Raw genomic sequence first — 24,494 nt, forward strand, 5'->3', positions numbered from 1 at the left:
CTCCAGCAGTGTTATGCTAACCTGCAGTATGTGTCTGCTAACAGGTAGCTTACTGGATTTCCTGAAAGGCGACATGGGTAAAATGCTCCGCCTCCCTCAGCTGGTGGACATGGCCTCACAGGTCAGCACGTTCATGTTCTGCAGAATGACCTAAATCACTTCAAAATTGTAATTCTGGTGTTTTCCTTCAGTTTAGACAATCACAAAGCTTTGTCTGTTTCTCAGATTGCTTCGGGGATGGCGTATGTGGAGCGGATGAACTATGTGCACAGAGACCTGAGAGCTGCTAACATCCTGGTGGGAGATAACCTGGTTTGCAAAGTGGCTGATTTTGGTCTGGCTCGCCTCATTGAGGATAATGAATATACTGCTAGGCAAGGTAAAACCAATGTACAATGGTGTAGAGTTCAAGCATTTGTTTTTCTGTACACTACTTCTCAATGCAGCACACTGGTTTCCAATCTTGTATACAGCTTCTGACCTCTTAAAGTGAAGTAGTATGTATTTGGTACCACACGTGTTATGTTAGGGCTGCTCGATTATGGCAAAAATCATAATCTCAATTATTTCGGTCAATAATTGTAATTGCGATTATTAAATGCGATTATTCATTGACTTTGAAAACATCCATTTATTGGAGAAAAACAATTTGAAGTATGTTTTTAACAGTTGATTACCATGAACTTTAAGTATAATTAAATTGAAACACCAAAAAAAAAAAGAAAGAATTATAATAAAAAAATAATCGTTTTATTTCGATTACGTTTTTTTCGTAATCGTTGCAAGCCATAATCGTAATCGCGATTTAAAATACGATTCATTCCGCAGCTCTAGTGTGTATTGAGTTATAAGCAATTAAACCAAAAAGATTGTTGTGCCTTTGTTTTGGTCTGTGCTGCAATGATTTACTTTTAACTTTCTTATAAACCTGTCGTCCTGTAGGAGCCAAGTTTCCCATCAAGTGGACGGCTCCTGAGGCGGCTCTGTACGGCCGCTTCACCATCAAATCTGACGTGTGGTCCTTCGGGGTCCTGCTGACTGAACTGGCCACCAAAGGACGGGTGCCCTATCCAGGCAAGAACCATTTTCATTTTGACAATTATGTTAAAACTAAATAACACACTTTTTTTAGTCCACTCTTTAGTCCACCTTACAGGTTTCTACCAAGTACAAAAGTGTGTTGATTTTCTAATGCATCGCGCCACAGGCTGTCAGAAGTACATTAGTCTCTTATAAAGAAGCTTTATGCAACATGTAAATGTGGGTTATGGCAGGCTATATTTTAGACAAATTAGACTATTCTTATGCAACTGGCCCTTGAAGTGAGTTGCTGACTTCATGCTCCACTAATCCAACAGTCACATGATTTATGACTGGCAGTCTGTTAGTCATAAGGCATTATATAATTCAAATTGCTTTTATCATACCTTTGCTCCGCCAGGTATGGTGAACCGGGAAGTGTTGGACCAGGTGGAGCGCGGATACAGGATGCCGTGCCCAGCAGAGTGCCCTGAATCCATGCATGATCTGATGCTGACCTGCTGGAGGAAAGAGCCCGAGGAGAGGCCCACCTTCGAGTACCTGCAGGGCTTCCTGGAGGATTACTTCACCTCCACAGAGCCTCAGTACCAGCCAGGAGAGAACCTGTAACTGGGCTGAACGTGGAAATGTGCATGTGTCACGCATGTGCAAACTGAGCATGTGCATCTATCTACTTCAGAGTGCATGGACAAGTATGTGTGAGGGGATGTATGTACAGAAGAACGGGGCAGAAAGCCGGCTGCAATCTGGGTCCAAAGGGTAAACATCAAGGAGTATCAGTGGGGCAACAAACTCATCAGCAACATTTAGTTCCTGCCTCTTTTCCAAAGTCAGCTCCAACATGCCAGCTGTCAAAAGACTCACCTGTGGTATTATTCGTGCATTTTTCATACAGTACTGTGTAATTTTGTCCGTCAGTCAAATCACCAACATACTATACACGCCAAGCAGGTTCTTCTACCTTCCTTGTGTTTCTAAGGAGCCATGGAGATGTACATTCCCTATGCACTGTCAGCTTCAACACTGCAGGTGGCACCAGACAATGACATAAAAGACTGCATAGGGGTTAACCATGGGGGGTCCAGAGAATGAATGTTGGATCCAAGTGTTGCCCCGCTAAAAGCACCACTTCAGGATGTCTATTTTTACCCCATTTTCTTTGGGACACTATTCAAAAATGTGTATGGTCAGTCTGTCTTCCATTTTGCCACTTGAGAAGCAACTATTTTGGTATGTACAATAACGTCCCAGGATATAGTGGGTTTTATTTCCTTATTAGACCTGGATCGACTGGAATATATTCAGGTGAACATTGTTATTTTGTAATCATGCTTCCCCTGTGCTTCATTTCGGCTGGTTTCCAAACTGCTGTGAGATGTAATAAGAGACTAACACCCTTGATTCTCATAAGAGTGTGTAGTCTCACTCGCCAATTGGACGATTTGGTTTATCGCTGTGACCAATATACAGCTCAACTCAAAGAAGAGACGAGGCAGGTTTTCTAATTGTGACTTTTCTTACAAACAAATGGCTACTGATCACTATTGGTCATCTCAGGATGGAGAAGACTACAATTCTGCTGCAAGGATTTTTGTGCCAATGAAAATCTCTTTTGTACTCTCTTATACTGTGTAAAAGTGTATTTTACTACTCTGCTTTTCTTACTATGAAGTTTGACTTGTTGTAAGCATTTCCTAAAGGATAATCCACTGTTTTGAGATTCTACACCTGTGTACAGTACCGACCGGCTTATCAGCATGGTTTCAAGGCGCTGATTTGTTTTCAAGCATTCAAATTAAAAATCAGGTGAATCCTACTGTCTCCTTTCAGGTTTGACCTTCATTTATATGAAGAGTTCTTCAATCAGCCAGTATTTCCCTAACTAGTGCATCTTTGTGCGCCATCGTACACTGGAGATTTTATTTGTTTCCTTTAACACATGAGACAAACAGTGATATTACTCTGAGTATTGTTATGCCTTCTTCCAGCCTGTAGGAGGCAGACCAGGAAGCCCTAGCATGTATAGCAAATAAATTGGCATCGTGAAACTAAATTGTAAATATCCGCAATGCTAATATTTTTGTACATATACATCATCTTTATAATTTATTCCTTTTAAAATAACCCATTGGATTTTGGCATCATTCTTTGAAACGTTAATGTGTATGGTACTTTTATGGGTTAAATAACGCCAATAACAATATAAATATATATTATACAAACACTTTTTGTGCACGTATTTCTGTGAAACTTATCTTGGTTGAACATTTTCAATATGACTTGAATTGGTGAGGAGAACTGCTCTGTATCCCCTGACTCACAACATTGATTACTTGCCAGAAACGGATCATCCACCAGCATGATTCCCATAAAAAAATCACAACCACAAATGATTACATCTTGATAATCTCTGAATCATCATGGTGACTGGTAAATGAGCAGGTTTCATCATGGTTTAACATTCTCTGTTTCTCTGGGGACATCTGATGAATAGTTTGTGTTTGTGTTGCAATCTTTGGCACCTCCACACTTTTTTTAATGGACATGTAAAGCTTGTTGTTCATAAAGCACTACACTCTATTATTAATGACTCCATACAGAAGATGATGTGACTGCCACGGATGAAGGGAGTTTGATTTCTGTGCTGCGTCTACTGTGTCCTGTGGACATGGGGTTATGCCACAATGAATGCATTGACCTGCTTGGGCGTAGTCAGGCTGGCATCGTGCCCTTCTTTTCCTTACCTGCCCCTTTCACCGAATGCTTATATGAGCAAAGTGCACGGAAAAAAAGATCATATTGTATGTATGTTGCAGCCTTGCTTAAAGTTAAGGGCATTTCCTGTTGGGTATACTGTGGGTCTTCTTTCTGGCTATGCAGATATTTTTTTTTAAATCTCTGATATTCCTACATTTACTCTTTTCTATTGTATCTAATGGGAATGTTCAGATAAATAGCTCTTTGTTAAATCCTACTGATTATTGTTCAAATTTGAAATTACATTTGAATAAAATTTGTATATTGCCAACTGTATCCTTCGTGTTTATCAACTGAATGAATGTGGTTCCTAAAATCAGGACGATATTGCTGAAATTATGTTTGAAATGAGTCAAGTCGATGATCAAAGGTTCATACAGCTGCAGAATAATATTGTAAACTATCTAATCCACAATTATCATTAGTAATGATCATTTGTGGAAAGTGAGCTTGCTATTATCAAAGCATGATTAGATCCAAGTATACGTTAATGTTAATGGTTTAATACTGATTTGAAAATAATAAAATAAATATTTATGTTATGTTTTTGTATATCAATTTGGTAGTTTTTCTTGATTTCTGATTCTGAAAATACACTAAACAGGGAATAAAAAAAGGAACATTATTATTGTTGTTGTTAGAATTTTAGATTTGAAGATACCAGAGCCCTCATGTATCAGTGATTGCTACATATCCTCAGGCTAATCATATCAGCTAACCCCACCCGGTGGTCACGTGCCGCCGGTGCTCGCGCGCTGTGTGTAGAATTACCAGAAGGTCCCGGAAGAGGCTCCTCGTGCAGAATAGAGCGAGGTGCAGGTGAGCTCTCCCGCACCATGTACCTGTAAACAAAGAGAAACAACATGGAAACAATAGCCAGGATACAGTTGAATGGAAACCGGGATCAAACACGACTTCGTAGCAGGTAAAGGACGCATTTTACTCCTCGAAACGGTCCATGTTTAACTATTGAGGACTGAGGAGTACATATTGTGTTGCTTGTTTTTCCATTGTAAGGAAGGCGGGTTTCTTGTTTTTTTCGTGAGTTGTCTTAAAAGTTTGCCATACGGTTTTGTAGCATTACACAAGGCTGGGGCTTTCTCTTTAGCTAAGGTGAATGATTTAACAATGATAATTCTCGTTTTATAATTGCTATTTTTATTTTGCCCTGTTTTCACTGATTCTTTAACTTCAATCAGTTTATTCTCCCAATATAGGTCAGTACCGTTTTTATTACATATAGTTAAACCAAGTTTGCTGGGGAAATTATTTGCTTCTTCCTAGTCAACTCCCACTGTAACATATGTCTTCATGTATGAATACATTTGTTGGTATTACAGCTCTATGTAAGCCATATTTTCTGTCCACATATGTCGGCTCTGTTGGCTTTCTGCTGTATCTGGCTGCTAGCTCTTGGAAACATGTTGTGACTGCAACCTGCTTCAGTACCACGCCTTCCTGTTCATTTGCCAGCTTCCTATCTTTGTGTGGTTTTATAACATTGCAAAGGGTAGGTTTTAATGTCTCACTGCAACCCGGTTGAAGCCAGATTTAAAAGCAGGAAATCCGAATTGTATTTATCACCCTGCTCCTTTATACCCCTCTCATTCGGTTTGTTCTCTTTCTGTTTTTCTATGTCTGTCTCCAAAACCTGCCAGGCTGCAGATCGGTGTGTGATCCAACATCCTGATACACACAGCGTAACCAGACACACGGCACAGAGCTTACCCATGAGATAAGGTGGGTCAATCCGATCTAATCAAAGTGTGTGTGTGTGTGTGTGTGTGTGTGTGTGTGTGTGTGTGTGTGTGTGTGTGTGTGTGTGTGTGTGTGTGTGTGTGTGTGTGTGTGTGTGTGTGTGTGTGTGTGTGTGTGTGTGTGTGTGTGTGTGTGTGTGTGTGTGTGTGTGTGTGTGTGTGTGTGTGTGTGTGTGTGTGTGTGTGTGTGTGTGTGTGTGTGTGTGTGTGTGTGTGTGTGTGTGTGTGTGTGTGTGTGTGTGTGTGTGTGTGTGTGTGTGTGTGTGTGTGTGTGTGTGTGTGTGTGTGTGTGTGTGTGTGTGTGTGTGTGTGTGTGTGTGTGTGTGTGTGTGTGTGTGTATTTTTTCATTTTCTGTTTTCACCTGTTCTGGAGCATCAGAGTAAAAATACAGCAGCCTCCTTGAGAATTAGATAAAAGACGATCTTCCACGTTATTTTTAGGTTTGACAGTTTGTCTCGTCTTCACAGGCCCTTTTTATTCTTACAAAATGTTCTCTTATTGTCAGAACACTGGCTCCATTTACAGCGTGTGAGCAGACTTTCACCTTGGTGCAATCTGGATTAATAATTTTAACGTTTCTATTCAAGGGTATCAGAACTAAAATATCCTTCAAAAGTCTAACATTTGAAACACCTCTGGATGGTCATGAACAATTTGAATGATGTTCACCTAAACTGTGCTTTCATGTTCCAGCCTCTGTCGGGATCATTTGTGCCCTTAAGGACTCTCAAGCATTGTTTGCCTTGTTTGCGTTTACTGCAGGTAGTAACTTTTGTTTGAGTAATTGGAACCATGTGCAATACAGGCAGTAATGCAATACCTTTTTAAGACCGAGAAGAGCTTTAGCTGGCTTTAGTAATCGTTGTTTGCATTAGAGTATCATTATGCTCTGTCTCAGTGAATATCTACACGAAACAATGGTTAGGGAAGGATGTTGTTCCTAATAGAAGCTGAAATGCATTTTTCTTCAGGTCCACAAGCACACACACGTAGCAGCAGCAGCAGCAGCTGTAATTATAGAGTGTGTGTCTCAGGTGGAGGCCAGAGGCTGCACATTCAGCAGCAGAGGGGGAGTTGTTGTGAGAGAAATGTCAGGAAATGATGCATGCAGCATTACAGTTGGTTACCGGAATTGTCACCCACAACTTATATACGCATATTGTACTGTTTGCATGTTGTGCAATTCATTTCAATACATTGCTGCAAGAAAAGTGTTAGAATGGAGCTACATGCGGTGCTCTTCTTATTTCAGGGTGATATTTACGTAAAAGATTAACTGAAAATAACCCACCTTAGGTCAATGTTAACAGATTGTGTGTAAGAGCTCATTGTTTCAATAGAAAGGAGATTACTGGAAAACATTCACGCTATATTTGTTTCGTCTTTTTAATTGTGTAGACATTGTCTTTAAAGCGACTTTACTGACTAAATTGTGTTGTTCCAACTTAAGTAAGGATGAAGTGTATTTCTATTCATTCTACATTTCAGTGTAGAGCCACGTCAGTTAGACGGGAAACTTATCTGCAGCTATTAATACATGAATGGTTGTTTCCTGTCTCTCAAATGGGATACTTCACTGCCTAACATTTTCTTACATTTAACTGCCTTTGGACTTTAGCTTGTGTAAAGCAAGGTATCTGAACGTCATGTTGGCTGTTATTAATTATGATAACTGTTTTTCTTAGTTTTGATAGAACAAACCATTAATCAAATAAGGGAGACAATAATCTGCAGATGAATCTATGAAAGATATCCTCAGTTGCAGCTCTACTACTTGTTTTAGTTTTCAGTCAAATAATAAATTCATGGTGCTTCATTACTCTGAACTGCATGCATTTTTCAGCGGTGTGATACATATCAATGAGTCATTAAATCCAACTTTATTTATATAGCACTTAAGCATAATGAAAGGTGCTTCACAGACAAAACAATACATATAAAGACTAACCCATTAGTTCATGAAAGAGCAACACTTTTCAGTCATGCAAAGCACTTAATAACCACATCACTTAATATAAACAGATGTAAATATAATTAAAAAAGCTTTGTCTACTCTTAAGGCTCTGACTGGTCTCTTAAAGCTATTCTGTCAATGCAAGACATTCTCATTAATAGTAGCTTTTATTTTAAATCATACCACATATAGTTGTTCTTGTTTGGTTGAATAGTTACATCCCCATTTCGTTTTTAGCCGTATGTTTCTATTGAACTGTGTGTTTGTGGGCACTGACTGACTAACTAAGTAAATGACAGGCGCCCCTGCTGAGGCTGTGTGAGGATGACACACCAGCTGTGGGAGGGCTGTTCAGTTAAGAGCTGTAAAAAAGGCAAAGATACCACAAAAACCACATTGAGGAAGTTAGTAGTGACTCATCTGTCCGTGTGACAAACAAGTCCGACACATTTAGACATCTGGACTATAATTAGGGACAGGAGCTTTACCAAAGAAGGTAGAAGCACCAATGTTAACAACAAGGACTTTGTAACCCTTTGATCATTAACACTAATCTGATCGCAATTATTTCCAGGTAGGAAGTTTTTTAAAAACCTGATTGAACCTCCTCGTTTACAGAAGGCACCAGAAGGACTGAACAGTCGCCGTCCTCCACGATGGCGAACCAGGACGCCGGCAACCCTTCACACGCCTCGTTTGAGAACTTCGTCCTAGCCCAGACTTGTAAGGATGTGAAGCATCACTTCGATGTGCTCTGCAAGCAGCTGAATCTCAATCCTAAGGAGTTTGGGAGTTTCTACATCAGGTTAAAAGAAAAGCTAAACTACTGGAAGGCCAAAGCCCTGTGGAAGAGGCTGGACCAAAGAGCCGCTCACACGGACTACCAGCAAGGACAAGTGTGCACCAAAAACAAGGTAGGGGGAACCAGTGAATAATCGTTCTCTTTAGATTATATATATATTCATTTGTGTTTCCATCATGACTAGAAATAAAGAAATGTTCCTTCCTATTTTCTTCTATTTTCATTTTGTGGTTTTTTTCGTTCAGTTTTGAAAATGATAGTTTCATTTGTTCATGATGAAAATGTACTTCATCATTTGACCCATACTGAACAGGGTCAGCGGGGACCCATGATCAGGGCTGTCCACATTTCAAAAAGTACAATGGAATATGACCCGAAAAGAAAACTTGTGCTTTTCTAATATTGTATTTCTTAAATATATATGGTAACATATATTACACGGTAGTATTCATGTGTTAATAAGCCAAATTAATTCAGTCAATTCAAGTTTAAAACATGTTCAAACATATCTTTGTTGATAAAAAAACAAAAAAAAACGGACTTATTACAAGCTAGAAATACACCCTTCATATTTCCCCTTGTTATAAGCACTCTGAGGCTTCTGTTTCAAGGAGTGAGCTTCCAACAATATAAATGAAACCCTATGGAGACCTGTATCCATATGTTTGAGTATCAAGCACAATTGACTTGCATTTGATTGATTTTGATCTTTTAAAACTTAACTTTTGAGGCAATATACCATGTACCTTTGTATATATATTTTTCTGTATGTGGCGCTCAGTGAAAAGAGTTTGGACACACCCCTGATGTACATGCTGATTCTGGAGAGGGGGAAAAGGAACAATAAAAGAATACAAAAATGTATAACTTTAAACCGCCATTTTACCTTTTGTAATACTTGGTTGGGATTGGATCATGTATGAGTCGTTGTCCATTCATCCTCTTATCGTGCTAAACTTTTGGCCCTTGCTGATTATTAGATTAAGACCGACCTTGTTCTTTCCTGTTGGATTAATATAATGACACACTTTTAAGAAACTCTGAAAAACAAGGCTGCAAATAAAAAAAAATGGAAACTTGAGTAGAAAATAAAATAGATATAGCCTTAAAACATTGTGCAAGACTTCAAACCTTGTTTTTAGATGTCATGCTTTGAAACACTATTCTATATCCATGCCATCATTTCCAGCAATTTCAAGGTTGTACTGATCGGCTCATTTATTAATAATAATAATAATATATTTCATTTATATAGTGGGTCTTTACATTTAGGGTAATGCATGCTTTGTGTTGTCGTGACGCCAGCCCAAACAACAACGTTTCCTCATGCTCTGATTGCCATGTTATCTGCCCTGTCTGTTTGTCTCTCTCTCAGTGTCTGGTGCTGGGGGCGGGGCCATGTGGGCTGCGGACGGCCATCGAGCTGGCGCTGCTGGGGGCTCAGGTGCTGGTGCTGGAGAAGAGAGAGTCTTTCTCCAGGAACAATGTCCTCCACCTGTGGCCCTACACCATCTGCGACCTGCGCAGCCTCGGAGCCAAGAAGTTCTACGGAAGATTCTGCACGGGGTCTCTGGATCACATCAGTGAGTGACTAATGGTGGTCCTGTAGAGCGCACTAACCACAGTCACCCCCGCCGGCCACCAGTTGATGGTCACTGATGTATGGCATGTAAATACTTTGGGAGTTTGAAATGGATTGAATAACCTTATTGCATCAACGGGGCAATAACAAGGCCATACTTTACTACGATGCTTTTCAAAGTGTTGGAATAGGTTCCCTAAAATGTGACAAATATAAAGTGGAACTTCCCCAATTGTGCTCATCAAAGTGGGAACAAAGTTGTAGGATTGTCAAACAATGTCAATTCCTGAAAAGGCCAGAATGAACTCTGTTAATTGATGTATTAATAATATGATAATTGATCAGGCACAGTGTCGTTTTGAAAATGATAATCTTAAGTCCCAAGCTCCTCCAACAATGCAACATACATGAGACATAAACAATCAAAAATAGTGCAAAAAAAGAACATGTAGTGTTGGAGAGGAGCTCGAGACACGGCAGCCTCTCTCCGGCAGAAACAGGAATGCTGTAACTAGAGATGTCCCGATCCGATCGCGTGATCTAGAGATGTCCCGATCCGATCACGTGATCCGGGATCGGGACATCTCTAGATCTAGATTTATTTTTATTTTTTTTTAAAATACTTTATTTTATTTTTTAATTGTTACAAAACAAAAATGCCCATGTTCAAGTCTTAAAGTCATCCTGAGGCCTTAGTTTTGGTTTCAAATGACACAACATCATGTATGTGTTGCTTCTTTGGGGCTTGTTTTCATAGACCTGGTTGCTTATTTCTCTCAAATCTGGCAACAGAGTGGGCGCAGTGTCTAATTGTAGCAGTAAGCTAACGAGTACTGATGAGCTTTATTTAGTTTTGATCCAATGCTGCACAACTGAACTGATCCAATGCTGCTGTGAAAAAAATAAGCTATATCCATGTTGGATAGAATATCCAATTTAAATAAAAAAAAAAACCTTAAGAGACAACTTGAATGCTTTTTTTCTATTTTTTTCTCTTATTGCATTGCATAAAGATCGGATCGGGAAAAATCGGTATCGGCAAATTGTCAAAATCAAATGATCGGAATCGGATCGGGAGCAAAAAAGGTGATCGGGACATCCCTAGCCGTAACTATATGACAACGGTTTCAAATCAGCATCTGTTAGACAAAAAATGTAAATGAATAACTCAAATAAAACTCCAAACATCTTTCATTGTGTTACTCTGGGGATCTGGGCCGTCATTGGCCTTCAGTTTCCATGAACTTCCTGTTTGCATCACTGACTGTATTTGGTACCTTGAATACCTCAAATAACATTGTGTGTTTTCAGGCATCCGTCAGCTGCAGTTGATCCTGCTGAAGGTGTCCCTTCTCCTCGGGGTGGAGGTGCACACAGGAGTGGAGTTTCAGGGCTTGGTTGAGCCCTCAGGAGAAAACGGTACAAACATCTGTCAAACCAGCAACCTCTTCCCTCGCCCTCTCTCTCATCAGTTGTTGTTATTATGAACCAGCAGAATGTAAAGCATGTGTTTCTGCAGGTTGGAGGGCCAAGCTGCAGCCTGCTTCTCACCCTGCTTCCACCTTCGAGTTTGACGTCTTTATCTCTGCTGGAGGAGGCAGGTTTGTCCCTGATGGTGAGACGAACACTGAGAACCACTTCTATTCTTACCGTTGCACTTGAAGACACAAAGATCTGCATTTAGATATTGTGCAAGAGCTGACGGTTAAACACAGTCACCAACTTCCTCAAGTAGTGATATACAGATAACACGATGTCTCAAGCCCCTATTGTTTTCTAACCCCCACTCTCTCAGGTTTCAGGCATAAGGAGCTGAGAGGCAAGCTTGCTATCGGCATCACAACCAACTTCATCAACAGACACACGGCTGAGGAGGCTCAAGTAGAAGAGATCAGCGGCGTGGCTCGCATTTACAACCAGAAGTTCTTCCAGGAGCTGCACACTGAGATGGGTAGGCATCCAAACAGCAGTGTCACGTACAGCATGTCGGAAGAGGACGTCTTGATATGCAGTGAAGCGGCCCTGTGCTCTTTTTCAGTGAAAAGGGAAGGAAACCTCAAACCAACACATTTCATACCAAAGCTTGCACTTAGCGAGCACATGAGCTATGAAGTAGAGTCTCTAATAAGAATACCAGCGCTTCTGTTTCCATTGTATTGTTCTCCTGCTGTGGCTCGAAGCCTCAAGGAATGAAAGGAATGTTCGCACTGTCACGTCGGGTTCAATGTGAAGTGTGAAAAGGGTAGTGAGGCTGTTCATCTGGTTTGCAATCTTCAGCTCATTTCCTGTAACATGCCGCGTTAACCCTTACGAAAGACATTCTTCCTCCCTAACCTTCTCTTTACCTTTTTTATTTTCTGAACAGACAAATTGTGTGTCACCTTTTAGCACTGTCTGAATGGCTTTTTAATTCTCTACGACCTCCCTGTATCTCTGCCTGCTCCAGTAAATCATATTTAAGCTAGCTAATGAGGCAGAAAACGATCACTCTCAAGCTAACAATGCTTTTAATGTCAGCTTTCCTGATTCTCCTACATTATCTCTCTCTAAGCCCAGCATGCTTTCTCTCCATTTCACACTCCAGGTATTGATCTGGAGAATATCGTCTACTACAAAGACGCCACCCACTACTTCGTCATGACTGCCAAGAAGCAAAGCTTGCTGAAGAAGGGAGTCATTAAACAGGTGAGAACAACACATCCATTACCGAGAGAAAGTGAGACTCCTATTGGCTGCGGCTGCTTCTCTGGAAAAGAGAAACAAGCCAGATGGTGCTCCAGTTTGAAGAGACTGTCAATCATCTCCTCTTTCTCTGCAGCCTGGCCCATTAGCAGCAGCAGCAGCAGCAAACCCAATGTAGCACATGTCACTCAGGATCAGAAAAAGGTCTCCATCAGATTACACCTCTTGCTCCGTCTCTGCAGGACTTCAGCGACGCAGTGGAGCTGCTGGCTCCCGCAAACGTGGATGAAGAGGCTTTGCGCCGCTATGCGTATGATGCCGCCTCGTTCTCCACAGGGGGTAAACTGCCTGACCTCCAGTTTGCTCCAAACCATGCGGGGAAGCCAGACGTGGCCATGTTCGACTTCACCTGCATGCAGCGTGCTGAGAATGCCTCTCAGGTCAGGGAGAAGAGGGGGAAGAAGCTGCTGATGGCTCTGGTTGGAGATTGCCTGGTGGAGGTAAATATTTAATGTGATGTGGTGCAAACTTCCCCTAGTTCACTCTTTGAGCCACACATAGCTCTAAAGATGGCGGTTGGTATGTCCACCACTTTGATCTACAGTGAAATATTTCAAAACTACAGATGAAGTTGCAAAAAGTATAACATTCATGGCCCCCAGAGGACGAGTCCCTACATGCTTTTTTATGTAGCCAACAGATCAAGTATTTTTTTTATCCTGTGATATCCCACACAATTTCTAACACAAACATTCACGGTTGTAACAAATGTAGTGTTATATCAGAGTCAGTATTATATATTTTGGTTTTAAGTGAAATCGCTACCAGATTTTAATAGATTTCCATGAAGTTAAGATATTCATGAACCCCTCAGGATATATTTCAATAACTTTGAGGACTTTTTTGCCAAACACTCTGTTCATCGGGTCAATATTTGGATTTCCGTAAAATAATTGTTAAGCTTTGGCCATTCAAACTAATTACATTCCTGTAACACATGTTAGCATGCTAATCATAGACTGTATATATTTCAAGGGACTGCGGATGGAAATTAGCTCAAAGCTAAGTCTGGCACTGTTACGCTTGACACATTTGAATGTTTTAAGTGTTCATTACTGTGCATTGTCCCTGCCAAATAAACAATTAATTGAAAAATTAAATGAAATATAAATGCTAACATGCTAAACTAAAAGGGTGAACATTTCATTCCGATGCTCCCATTTAGCTTTAGCGGCCGTAACGCGACGCAGACGGACCCGGTGGAATCGAGGAAGCCTAATAAAAACCGTTGCTTAGCTGTGAACTTTTTGACATAAAGCTTATGACTGTTTGAGCAGCTGTTTCATTTTCTGTAGCATGAGCTTTAAATGAGTTAAATGCTTATCATTGTAAGGTTCACTGTGTGCTACAAGGAGTTCTTATTCTCTGTTCTCCGCAGCCTTTCTGGCCTCTGGGCACAGGCATCGCTCGGGGGTTTCTAGCTTCCTTTGACACAGCGTGGATGGTGAGGAGCTGGGGCCTCGGGACCCCCCATCTCAAGGTCCTGGCTGAGCGGTGGGTCTGCTTCACAAATCTACTCAGAAGCACACACTACAGAGATTTGCATATATTAGTAGTATTTGCATATATTAGTAGTAGTATAGTTAGGTCATATAGATGAGTAATATCATGCAAAACCCACTGAGGTTCTACTTCCTGTTTCTTCACTACCTGAGTTATTTCTCTATTCTTTAATTCACTGATATAGAGCTCTTTCAAAACCTGAAATTGTAGGGTCTACTATAAGTATGATATTTAGTTTCAAGGAAAACTAACATACAGTTTTAAATAGAAAGGGAATAGGTGGCCTTGAAAGTTTGGGAATATAAAGTATCAAAATCTAGCTGGCACTTTGATTAGTATTCATGTGGGTCTCCTCATCAGCACGATTCCCATCTTGAAATAATTAGTGAGATGGGTAGTTGCATTGATTGCAAAGGGTGAAGAGAATATTTCAGCGTGATTAGTTGATGTAGCAAGAATGAAACACTGAGGCTGGTCTGGACGAAAGTCATGTTGGCCAATTCGAACACGTAAAAGCTACCCGGTTCGCACAGACAAAAACTGTCAAGAGCCTCCCTGTTTATTTGCATTTACATATACATGTGTCAAATAAAAGCATGTAGATGTACGGTATGTACTGTAATACCAACTAAATCCTTGTATTTGTTATATGTTGAAGTTATTCTGAATAGTTTTGTTTCTGTTCATTTAGCATGTGTACGGTTGAGTGACCTTTTTAATTGCATCATCTTACCTTCCTTTTTGAGTGTTAGTTTTTGTATTACCGTTCCAATCAATGCATCTCTGTGTCCCCTTGGCTTTAAATGAATGTTTCCTCTTCTACAAACACACAGAGAAAGTATCTACCAGGTCCTGTCTCAAACCACACCAGAAAACTGCAGTAAAAACTACGTCAGTTACAGCATCGACCCCAAAACTCGGTACCTGAGGGTCAACCTCTCGTCCATCCAGGCCCACCAGGTCAGCGCTGCTATCCTCTATGCACTCAACACAGATATCAGTCAGTTTCATCTTCATGAAGCTTAGGGAGGTCAGGGATGCAGGTTAAAAAAAAAACTGAATCTCAAAAAAGTAAAGCAATTTGAAACTATACTTTACGTTGTGATTATAATAAGACAAAAAAATGAATAAAATGTATCTATTGCATTTTAAATATGTTTGTTTGCTTTACAAATCGTGCTGTGTAAACTAGTGAAAAAGTACTTTAATGCGGGATAATATGGGTTTAGTCTATTGACAAATCTAATGAGAACAATGTGTTTGTTTGTTTGTTTTGTATTTCCGATTGTGGATTCAATATTATTCGATGACATCCATTTTATTCTACAACAGCTTATTGTTCTATCTCTTTCCTTGACATATTCATTTTTTATATTATTTATTTATTATTATGTTTTGTATGTCTGTTCTTTGTATTTCTTTAAAGTGGACCTATCATGCTATATTTGAATAATATAGTGTAGGACCATACCTATATAAGGCACATTTATACTTTTTATTTTTCAAAATACCAAACAGATCATGCATTTTAGCCATTCCTCATTTCGCTCAATTTAACACTGTCTTTGAATGGGCTGGTTCTGTGAGAACAGCACCATCTACAGGCCTGGCATATGTACTACAGCATCTCCAGCGCTTTCCAACGGCAATGTCCGTGGCTGTCTCCTCCTGATTGGTAGAGATGGCCCAATAGGCCGCCACTGCGACAGGCCGTTGTGTCCTTGGGCAAGACACTTTACCCGCTTTTGCTCCTGTGGTTAATGTCCACAGTAATTACTCTTACATGTCTAATATGTGTAATGTGTATTTGTAAAGCGCTTTGAGCACCTGTAAAAGCGCTCTAATAAAAAATGTAATCCATTATTATTATTATTATTTATTAATAGCCGTAGCGCCACTTCTGTGACGTCATAGAAGTGTTCAAATCTGGATCAGTCTGTATCAGATCCGTTGCAGCCCATTTTTAAGAGATTTGGGTATGGAGGAAAATAGAGAGGGTTGTGTTTTCTGACACTTGGTGAGTTCTCTGGAACACCGGGGACACATATTCATGTAGAAAAGACGTACAAAAGTGCATTTTACATGATAGGTCCCCTTTAAGTATTTATTTAGGAATAAATTCATTTGTGTAACATGTTGAAATGCTTGAAAAGTAAAGTTTTAAAGCCGCCACTCATTATAATAATAATAATAATAATACTAATGTATCTACCTGTCTCTCTCTCTTTAGGTGCAGCACCTATATATCGTTGATAAATCCAATCCAGCGAGCAAGAAACAGAAGAATAGGTTTTCCTACCTGCGTCAAGGTCAGCTGCTCTTCACCGTGCAGCCTCTCAAGGCCTCGGTTATTTAAAGATGTAACGGTGGAATCACATTGTGATCAACATCATAACAATCAAACATTCTCTTACACAATATTTACACCTCACACAAAGAGGTTTTCGTGGCTGTGAAAGCCCCCCCACTGTGGTCGCAGAGCACGCTCTGATGAATCGCCTTTGTTTTCCCCACAGATTCTGTCAGTGGTTTTGAGGAGTTGTTGAAATGGTGCCAGAAAAACACAGCGGGTTATAAGAATGTGGCTGTAAAAGATTTCACACAATCCTGGAGGTCCGGGATGGCTCTGTGCGCTCTGATCCACCACTTCGGACCCCAGCTCATGTGAGCATTTACTGTTCTTCATGTGATTGTTGGATATCAGTTCATTTGTTTAGTTGTGTAAACATGACACAGTCCTTTGAGACAAATCCCACTCAGTCTCACTAAGCGGCTACTCTGGGACATACTGTAAGAATCACATTGGGGCAGACATATCCTTTATTTGAAATGCTGTTGTTTATGTTGTTGCAGGTCCCATATAGCCTTTTCACAAACTAATTGGTGCAAAAAAGCACCAAATATGTGACCCGCTCTATCGGAGTCAGTCGGAAGTCGTAACGGCTCATTTCCAAATAAACGTGGATTTGCGTAAAAAAAATAGTTTTTCGGGGTTCGGGTGTTTTGTTTGATTTTAAACAAACAAAGTCTTGGCTTTCAGAATATCAAACTTTTATTTCCAAACTCACACGATAAATACATGTTTGAAGCTTGTAAAGGGAAGATGACAGTTCTCACTCGCCACTCTGCTGTTCCTCAGCGCCGCTTCCCTCCCTCCGCTGAAATTATGAATGTAAGCGTATAGTAATCATAGATAACACGGCAGGGTCCGTTACAGTTTGTTTTCATCTGATTTCAATTAAACAAAGTCTTGGCTTTCAGAATATTAAACTTGTTTCGTCAAATTCAGATGATAAATACAACTTTGAAGCAGCTTGTGACGGCATAATTACAAGCGGAGAACGGAGTAACTTAACGTCACAGCAGGCATAACAACAGCCGGTTTCTGATGAGGGTTTTCCCCGGGAAACAAACACAATACACACAAATGCAAAAATATACACAAACACACACACAAACACGTATACACACACACACACACACACACACACACACACACACACACACACACACACACACACACACACACACACACTCGCGAGCTTCTCCCAGACCAGTAATCCAAACCAAAATATCTTCCCTCCGTAGTATTTGGATCATTTGCTAATAACCAATCAGATCGATGGATTCCAGAGAAGAGGAAACTTTGAAGGCCTTTTTCTCAAAATGATGACTCGGTGACAGTCATTATATATCGTGACATATTTTGCTTAATATTTTGAGTACAAAAACTGATATCATTAGAAAGCTAGGAATCTCCTCTTTCCAACAGTGTGTACAACTCAAAATGTGTCTTCGGGTCAATGCGACTGACTTCGATGGAGCAGCAGGTCACAAATGCACCTAAAGTTCCTTAGCCGTTAAAAGCATTTAGTGAAGCATAAAAAATGCCAGCCATCTCACAACAACAAGTTTAAAAGTCCTGGACATAACACTGATTTTACATAAATAAAAAAAGTAAATCTCTTTGATCATACAATGTACCTGTCCCTTACTGTCTATTCTTCTGCCGTGCAAATAACACCCTGAAAATACAAATACACTTCTCAATCAAGCTAACATGCAGCTACTCACTGACCTAAATATGTCGGATAAATATTCTTTAAAATGAGCCTATTTCCATACACCGCTTGTCTTTGATGCAAGCTCATCATTTCTTCTTCAGCTCCAACATTTAATCCCAGTTTTTCTTATTCCTCCACAGTGACATGTCCGCCCTGGATGAGTCCAGCGCAGTTCACAACAACCAACTGGCCTTCAGCATTTTGGAGAAGGAGCTGGGCATCCCTCCTGTCATGGCTGCCAGCGACTTGGCCAACAGTGGTCAGATAGACAAGTTGTCCATGGTCCTCTATCTCACCCAGGTCCAAAAGGCCTTCGCTGTGCCTGCAAAAGGTAAACATCTGACTATTTATCATTTACAACACAAATGTTGAAGCATGATTTAAAAGCCAAACAAAAAAACCACTTTAAAATTTAACACAGTTAATATTTTGCTTATTTATGTCATTTTGAATGCTGTTTACAATCTGAAATATATCTGAAGACAATGATTGATGACAGCGGCTTCATCTTACGTAACTCTGTTGCTTAGACACTGCATTAGCATCAGCCTAAAAGGGTCAGGAGCCTTCCCACTGAAAACGTGTCTGGTGTTGAGAAGTGATTAAATGGCTGCTGTCTCTTTAAGAGCCTGTTACCCAGAATTCATTCGGCTTAAGTGGCTAGCGCTGAGCTCAGAGCAGAGCCAGCCTCTACTGGTTGTGCTGCTCTCCCCTGCGTAAACCAGCCGAGCAGCAGAAAGAGCAAACAGTCAGTCACCGTGTGGCTTATGGGACGAGGATCTCCTGAAGGGGACCTGCTGTTCCTGCGGCCGACGAGGATATTATCCCGGATATTTGTAGAAGAGGTATTTCACAGTCTTTGCATGGGGAGTTTGTGCAGCAGTAAATGACAAGAGCCCGTCGGTTGTAGGTTCTGAAGTGGGTGTGATAGATGCTCACCGTGTGTGTGTGATAGATGCTCTCCGTGTGTGTGTGATAGATGCTCTCCGTGTGTGTGTGATAGATGCTCTCCGTGTGTGTGTGATAGATGCTCTCCGTGTGTGTGTGTGTGTGTGTGATAGATGCTCTCCGTGTGTGTGATGTTCTGCTGCGCTGCACGGGATCCACCGACTGAGGTGCAGCCAGGAGGGAGCTGTCATTCTCCCGTAACCTCAGCTGAATGATGAAAGCATGGGAGTGGTAGAAGTGAGAGCAGCAGCTGAATAGTTTTTTATGCGGATTGACAAGTTAAATGCATCTGCTGTGGCGCGACAGAGAATACAAGTAAGAGGATGTTTCCAACAGAGTATTACAGATAAAAGGACGTACCTTGTAGATCACAAAAAGGTAGAATTAGGATATTTCAAGCTGTGCAAGTACTAGGCCAAATCAGGTGTCTTCCACCTAGTGGGATAACCTGCATGTCTTGTGTGTCTCGATAACATGTTTCTCTCTTTTCATTTCGTGTTGTGCTCCAGACCCTGCAGCCTTCCCCTCGCCGGCCAAGCCTCTGAGTCTCTCCACGACACAGTCCGCTGTCTTCTTCCTGAACAAGCTGAAGCATAACTCTCTGCAAAGACGCAAGGTACGCCCGCTGTGACCGTCACTGTTTACACAGCACCGAGAAATGTTTGATAAAGATATTTCAAACGCACTGGTGTGCTTTGGCTGGAGTTCACGTCTGGGCCTCCTGCCTGTCTGTGACTCACATCTGTTATTTCAGGGCAACATTATTAGATGTTTTCCAAGAGACGTGGGTTCTTTTTTTTTAATCATTAAAATGGTGTGAATGTTCTCCACGTCATCATGTGATGTTAATATTTCTTCTTGACTCTGCAGGAAAAGCTGGCATCTTTGAAGAAAGAAAGAGAGAGCACAATGGAAGAGGAGGACAGTGTGAGTTGTGATTGAAGCTTTTTGTAATAATCCTTCTTACTTTTTTGGGGGCAATTGAGTGATTTGATCCGCCCTTTTCCCCCCCAGACGGTGGTGCTGCCGGTGTCCCCTGAGCGCAGTCCTTCACCTATCCCTGCTCCTGAGCCTGAGCCTGAGTTTGAGCCTGAGCCTGATGTTTGTGTGTCGTTGACAAACAGTGATGAGTGTTACTTCTGTGGACAGAAGGTCTACGTGCTGGAGAGGGTCAGCGCTGAGGGAAAGTTCTTCCATCGAAGCTGCTTCACCTGCCATCGCTGCAGCATCACACTCAGACTGGGAGGATACACCTTTGATCAGACTACAGGTGAGCTCTTAAAGAGGACATACTGTGCTCATCTTCAGGTTCATATCAGTATGTAGTGTCTCTACTGGGACATGTCTCCATGCTTTAATGTTCAAAAAGCTCTTTATTCTTCTCATACTGCCTGTGCTGCAGCACCTCTTTTCACCCTCTGTCTGAAACCAGAGCCCAGTCTGCTCTGATTGGTTAGCTGGTCAGCTCTGTTGTGATTGGTCAACCGTTAACAGATGTCCCGCCCCTTAGCCTATCACGTACAATGTGTTGGAGAGCTGGTCAATAGAAGCTCGAGTGTTACATATTGATGTCATTATGATATGTAAGTAAACAAAGGAGTCCAGTTGAGGCATTACAGGCAGGGGGGGGGGGTGGAGAAACTTCCTCTGGAGGGAACTTTGGGATTGTAGCCTTTGCAGATCATTTAAATGCAGAAAACCCTGTATAACACACGACTACAGGGAAGGGAACCCCCAAAGGGCAGAAAGGGGCCCCTTTAATGTCCTCTTTTGTCAGAATTATAAAAGAAAGATTGTCATGTGTGTACAGTTCTAATGCAACACCAACAACTATTAATATATTGTTGGTATCTCTTCAAGTTTCTGTTCATGTATGCTGCAATATTTAGACTTTTCGTCACAGTTACAGTACGTGACTTTTGTATTTCTGGTTTCACGGGTCCTCACACCATTTTGGAGTTTGTTTCTTCGTGGTTGAATGCAACTATTGTTGGATAAAAGCGTCAGTTAAATGTAACGGTTTCAACAGCTATTGCTCCACTTGTATCATGTGTGTTCTCAACAATAAGTAAAGCAATGCCTTTTTATTAATTCATAATTGTAATTAATAATTTGCACTAAGACCATTTTTAAAGTGGCTCCATTTAGACTAAAAGGACATTAATCATTTATCAAAACAGCAGGCGCCTTTGACTTCCCCTTCTTTGACACGTCAACATTCAGTTGTGTGACTTTTCCACCCCTTCATTGTTTCTGTCTGATGTCCCCTCAGGGAGGTTTTACTGTGAGCTGCACTCTGAAGAGCTGGAGCTGCAAAACGGGGCAGAAACATCTTGTAAGGTGGGTCACCGAGCAGCTGTTCAAATGTTCTGTTACTCACGCTACACAATTTCCTTTTGCATGATAAACCATCCGTCTGGCGTCTGGTCCGATGTCTTCAGCCTGCAGCGCTCCATCGCTCGCGGCAGTTGCTCACAAATAATGTTAGTTTAACCGATTCGTACGTTCCACACACGTTTCGCGTATTTGTGGAAATGCCGCTACGTCCCATGATGCTCACTGAGGTTTGTTGAAGGGATTGATGTCAGTTTTCTGGGATTTCAAAATAATGATGTTGTTGATTAGTTATGAAACAGAAGGGGAACATGTTTCCTTATTAAATACAAACGTTCTCTCTTATGTTGGTGAAGGCAATATGGAGGTCATTTCGTCATTCACTAAGAAAGAAAAGATAGTCAAATGTATTTCTTAAAGAGAGTCATTGTTAAAGTCATATAATGAAAAATATATGAATGTATACTTAAGATACTTTTGAACCTAAGATACTTTTTTAAATGAAATTGAAGTGGACCATTAAATTTTAACTAGGGATGCCAGTGATTATTCGAATATTCGTTACAGTCTCCATAATCGAATATTATTTTTAAAAATCGATTTTATTTATATATTTTTTTTATTATTATTTATGTTTTTTTTTTTTTTTCTGGCTTAGTTTCAACCAAAATATAGACTAATGCTAATAATAGCAATAGTATTAATAATTGTAAATGGCCATTGGTCACACCACCAGTTTGTTTTACTGTAAACTGTAAAGGAAGCCTGCGTGCAGAGCAGACTGCTGCTGCAGCACGCTACACACCGACCCCGCCCCCACCCCCCCCTCTCCCTCACACGTGCGACTAAAGATGAACAAAGCGGCAGGTAAAAAGAGTTCAAGGAGCTGCATCATGTTGATGTTGGTTTATTTGTCGTTTATTTTTTTTGTACTGTTAAACATGTTCCAGTAAAGAAAACAAGGGAATTCCTTTTGTCTGAGTTTTTTTTTTTTTTCTCCCGGGGGTCGGTCGAATAATCGATTATTATTCGCCAGGGCTGCCGAATAATCGATTTTGATCATGGTCAGTTTCTGGCAACCCTAATTTTGATACGGTTGTGAAATTCAAATGAAACATTCTCTCTCTAGAAATCTTTTATTTTATTTCTGAAAGCCGTGTTTTATATACAGTAAATATGAACACAGATGGGATGTGCCTTTGTTTGGATGTTGTTGGAACTTTTCAATCGTTTAAAAAAAAGAAATTCAAGCTGTAAAACGATGGCGGTGACAGGAAGCTGAATTTGCTCACACGTGGAGAACAAATCAGGTTTCCGGTACAGACACGGTGTCAAAGCATAGTTTGTGTTCAAAAGCAGGAATGTGTGCCTTTTTGAAATGTCTTTTTTTTCCATTTCTGTATTCAGGATAGTGAAGGGAATCACAAAACAACCAATGAAGACAACAGGCTCTCCAGTGATGATTATACGCCCTCTCCATCAGATGAGGAGTACGAGCACACTCTGGACTGTGGTCCTTCTCCCCACTCGACGACTCCCACTGAGCCTCCATCTGTAACAGAGGCAGCAGCTCCCACTGAGGAGGAGGAGACGGTGCCACATCCCGTCCCTAAGCCTCGCAAATCCCAGCCCCCACCCAGCCCTCAGCCCTCTCCCCCCGTAGCGAAACCTCGCACCGTCCACATCTTCAACCCCTCCACTCCAGAAAGACAATCGTCTCCCACTCCGACAGAAGAGATCTCAAAGGCAGCGCAGGACTCTCGCCCGAAGCAACGAAAGCTTAAGATCAGCGACGAGGAGAAAAGCCAGCTGGTGAACCTCCAGAGCCTCAGCGTGGACTCGGACTCAGAGACCCCCGGTGGATCTTCGTCCTGCTCCTCGTCCTCGGCTACAGCAGGAGGTACGAGCCCTCCCAAACCAGAGGACGGGCAGGAAGAGGAGGGCTACTGGAGCGGGAACCCCGCCAGCCACATGCGAGAGAAGAGGCACCGCCGCTGCTTCCGGAGGAAAGAGATGCCGGGCGGACAGGCGAGGGTCCGCTCCAAGTTCTCCCCGTGGAACCTGTCGTCCCCGAGGATCAGCAGAGACCCCCGGCTCAGCGTCCTCGTCAATCATTCGGGGAGAGCCGGTGAGTGGACTTGCTGTGGATCTGATGTAACACTCGCAACATTAAAGAAAAATAAGACAAAGAGGAATCAATAAAACACAGAGTGAAGTTAAATACACTGAACAAAAATATAAATGCAACACTTTTGTTTTTGCTCCCATTTTTCATGAGATGAACTCAAAGATCTAAAACATTTTCTATATACACAAAATAACCATTTCTCTCAAATATTGTTCACAAATCTGAAAAAATCTGAGATAGTGAGCACTTCTCCTTTGCCGAGATAATCCATCCCACCTCACAGGTGTGGCATATCAAGATGCTGATTAGACAGCATGATTATTGAACAGGTGTGCCTTAGGCTGGCCACAATAAAAGACCACTCTGAAACGTGCAGTTTTGCTTTATTGGGGGGGTCTGGGGGGGTCCGAAAACCAGTCAGTATAACCCTAACCCTAACATGTCACCCATTGAGCATGTTTGGGATGCTCTGGGTCGGCGTATACGACAGCGTGTTCCACTTCCTGCCAATATCCAGCAACTTGGCACAGCCATTGAAGAGGAGTGGACCAACATTCCACAGGCCACAATCAACAACCTGATCAACTCTATGCGAAGGAGATGTGTTGCACTGCGTGAGGCAAATGGTGGTCACACCAGATACTGACTGGTTTTCAGACCCCCCCGGACCCTGAGGCTGTGCGAAGTTGCTGGATATTGGCAGGAACTGGAACACGCTGTCGTATACGCCGATCCAGAGCATCCCAAACATGATATGCCACACCTGTGAGGTGGGAGAGAAATAGTTATTTTGTGTATATAGAAAATGTTTTAGATCTTTGAGTTCATCTCATGAAAAATGGGAGCAAAAACAAAAGTGTTGCATTTATATTTTTGTTCAG

The 24,494-nt window shown here is 41.4% G+C and overlaps 2 protein-coding genes across 7 annotated transcripts in view; both read left to right on the forward strand.

Annotated features, from left to right (window-relative positions):
* Positions 1-2,532, forward strand: part of src (v-src avian sarcoma (Schmidt-Ruppin A-2) viral oncogene homolog) — a 33,574-nt gene extending 31,042 nt beyond the window's left edge. For all 4 annotated transcript variants that reach the window (XM_079675365.1, XM_079675367.1, XM_079675366.1 and 1 more), the window contains 4 exons: positions 45-121; positions 226-379; positions 943-1,074; positions 1,442-2,532. In XM_079675365.1, the coding sequence (XP_079531491.1) occupies positions 45-121; positions 226-379; positions 943-1,074; positions 1,442-1,650 (572 nt within the window). In that variant the 3' untranslated portion in view covers positions 1,651-2,532. The remainder of the gene's footprint in view (positions 1-44; positions 122-225; positions 380-942; positions 1,075-1,441) is intronic.
* A 2,027-nt stretch (positions 2,533-4,559) lies between these two features.
* mical1 (microtubule associated monooxygenase, calponin and LIM domain containing 1) overlaps positions 4,560-24,494 on the forward strand; it is a 29,622-nt gene continuing 9,687 nt past the window's right edge. Inside the window, exons 1-19 of one of the 3 annotated variants that reach the window (XM_079679476.1) lie at positions 4,560-4,723; positions 5,457-5,538; positions 8,085-8,424; positions 9,688-9,895; positions 11,206-11,313; positions 11,414-11,509; positions 11,690-11,845; positions 12,479-12,579; positions 12,819-13,076; positions 14,015-14,130; positions 14,973-15,099; positions 16,370-16,448; positions 16,656-16,803; positions 18,344-18,534; positions 19,661-19,767; positions 20,022-20,078; positions 20,166-20,421; positions 21,424-21,491; positions 22,893-23,613. In XM_079679476.1, coding sequence (XP_079535602.1) covers positions 8,167-8,424; positions 9,688-9,895; positions 11,206-11,313; positions 11,414-11,509; positions 11,690-11,845; positions 12,479-12,579; positions 12,819-13,076; positions 14,015-14,130; positions 14,973-15,099; positions 16,370-16,448; positions 16,656-16,803; positions 18,344-18,534; positions 19,661-19,767; positions 20,022-20,078; positions 20,166-20,421; positions 21,424-21,491; positions 22,893-23,613 — 3,055 coding nt within the window. In that variant the 5' untranslated portion in view covers positions 4,560-4,723; positions 5,457-5,538; positions 8,085-8,166. The remainder of the gene's footprint in view (positions 4,724-5,456; positions 5,539-8,084; positions 8,425-9,687; positions 9,896-11,205; positions 11,314-11,413; positions 11,510-11,689; positions 11,846-12,478; positions 12,580-12,818; positions 13,077-14,014; positions 14,131-14,972; positions 15,100-16,369; positions 16,449-16,655; positions 16,804-18,343; positions 18,535-19,660; positions 19,768-20,021; positions 20,079-20,165; positions 20,422-21,423; positions 21,492-22,892; positions 23,614-24,494) is intronic. The other 2 variants (XM_079679477.1, XM_079679475.1) reach the window with 2 other exon arrangements.

The sequence above is a fragment of the Notothenia rossii genome, assembly GCF_949606895.1.
Source record: "Notothenia rossii genome assembly, chromosome: 4".
NCBI lineage: Eukaryota > Metazoa > Chordata > Actinopteri > Perciformes > Nototheniidae > Notothenia > Notothenia rossii.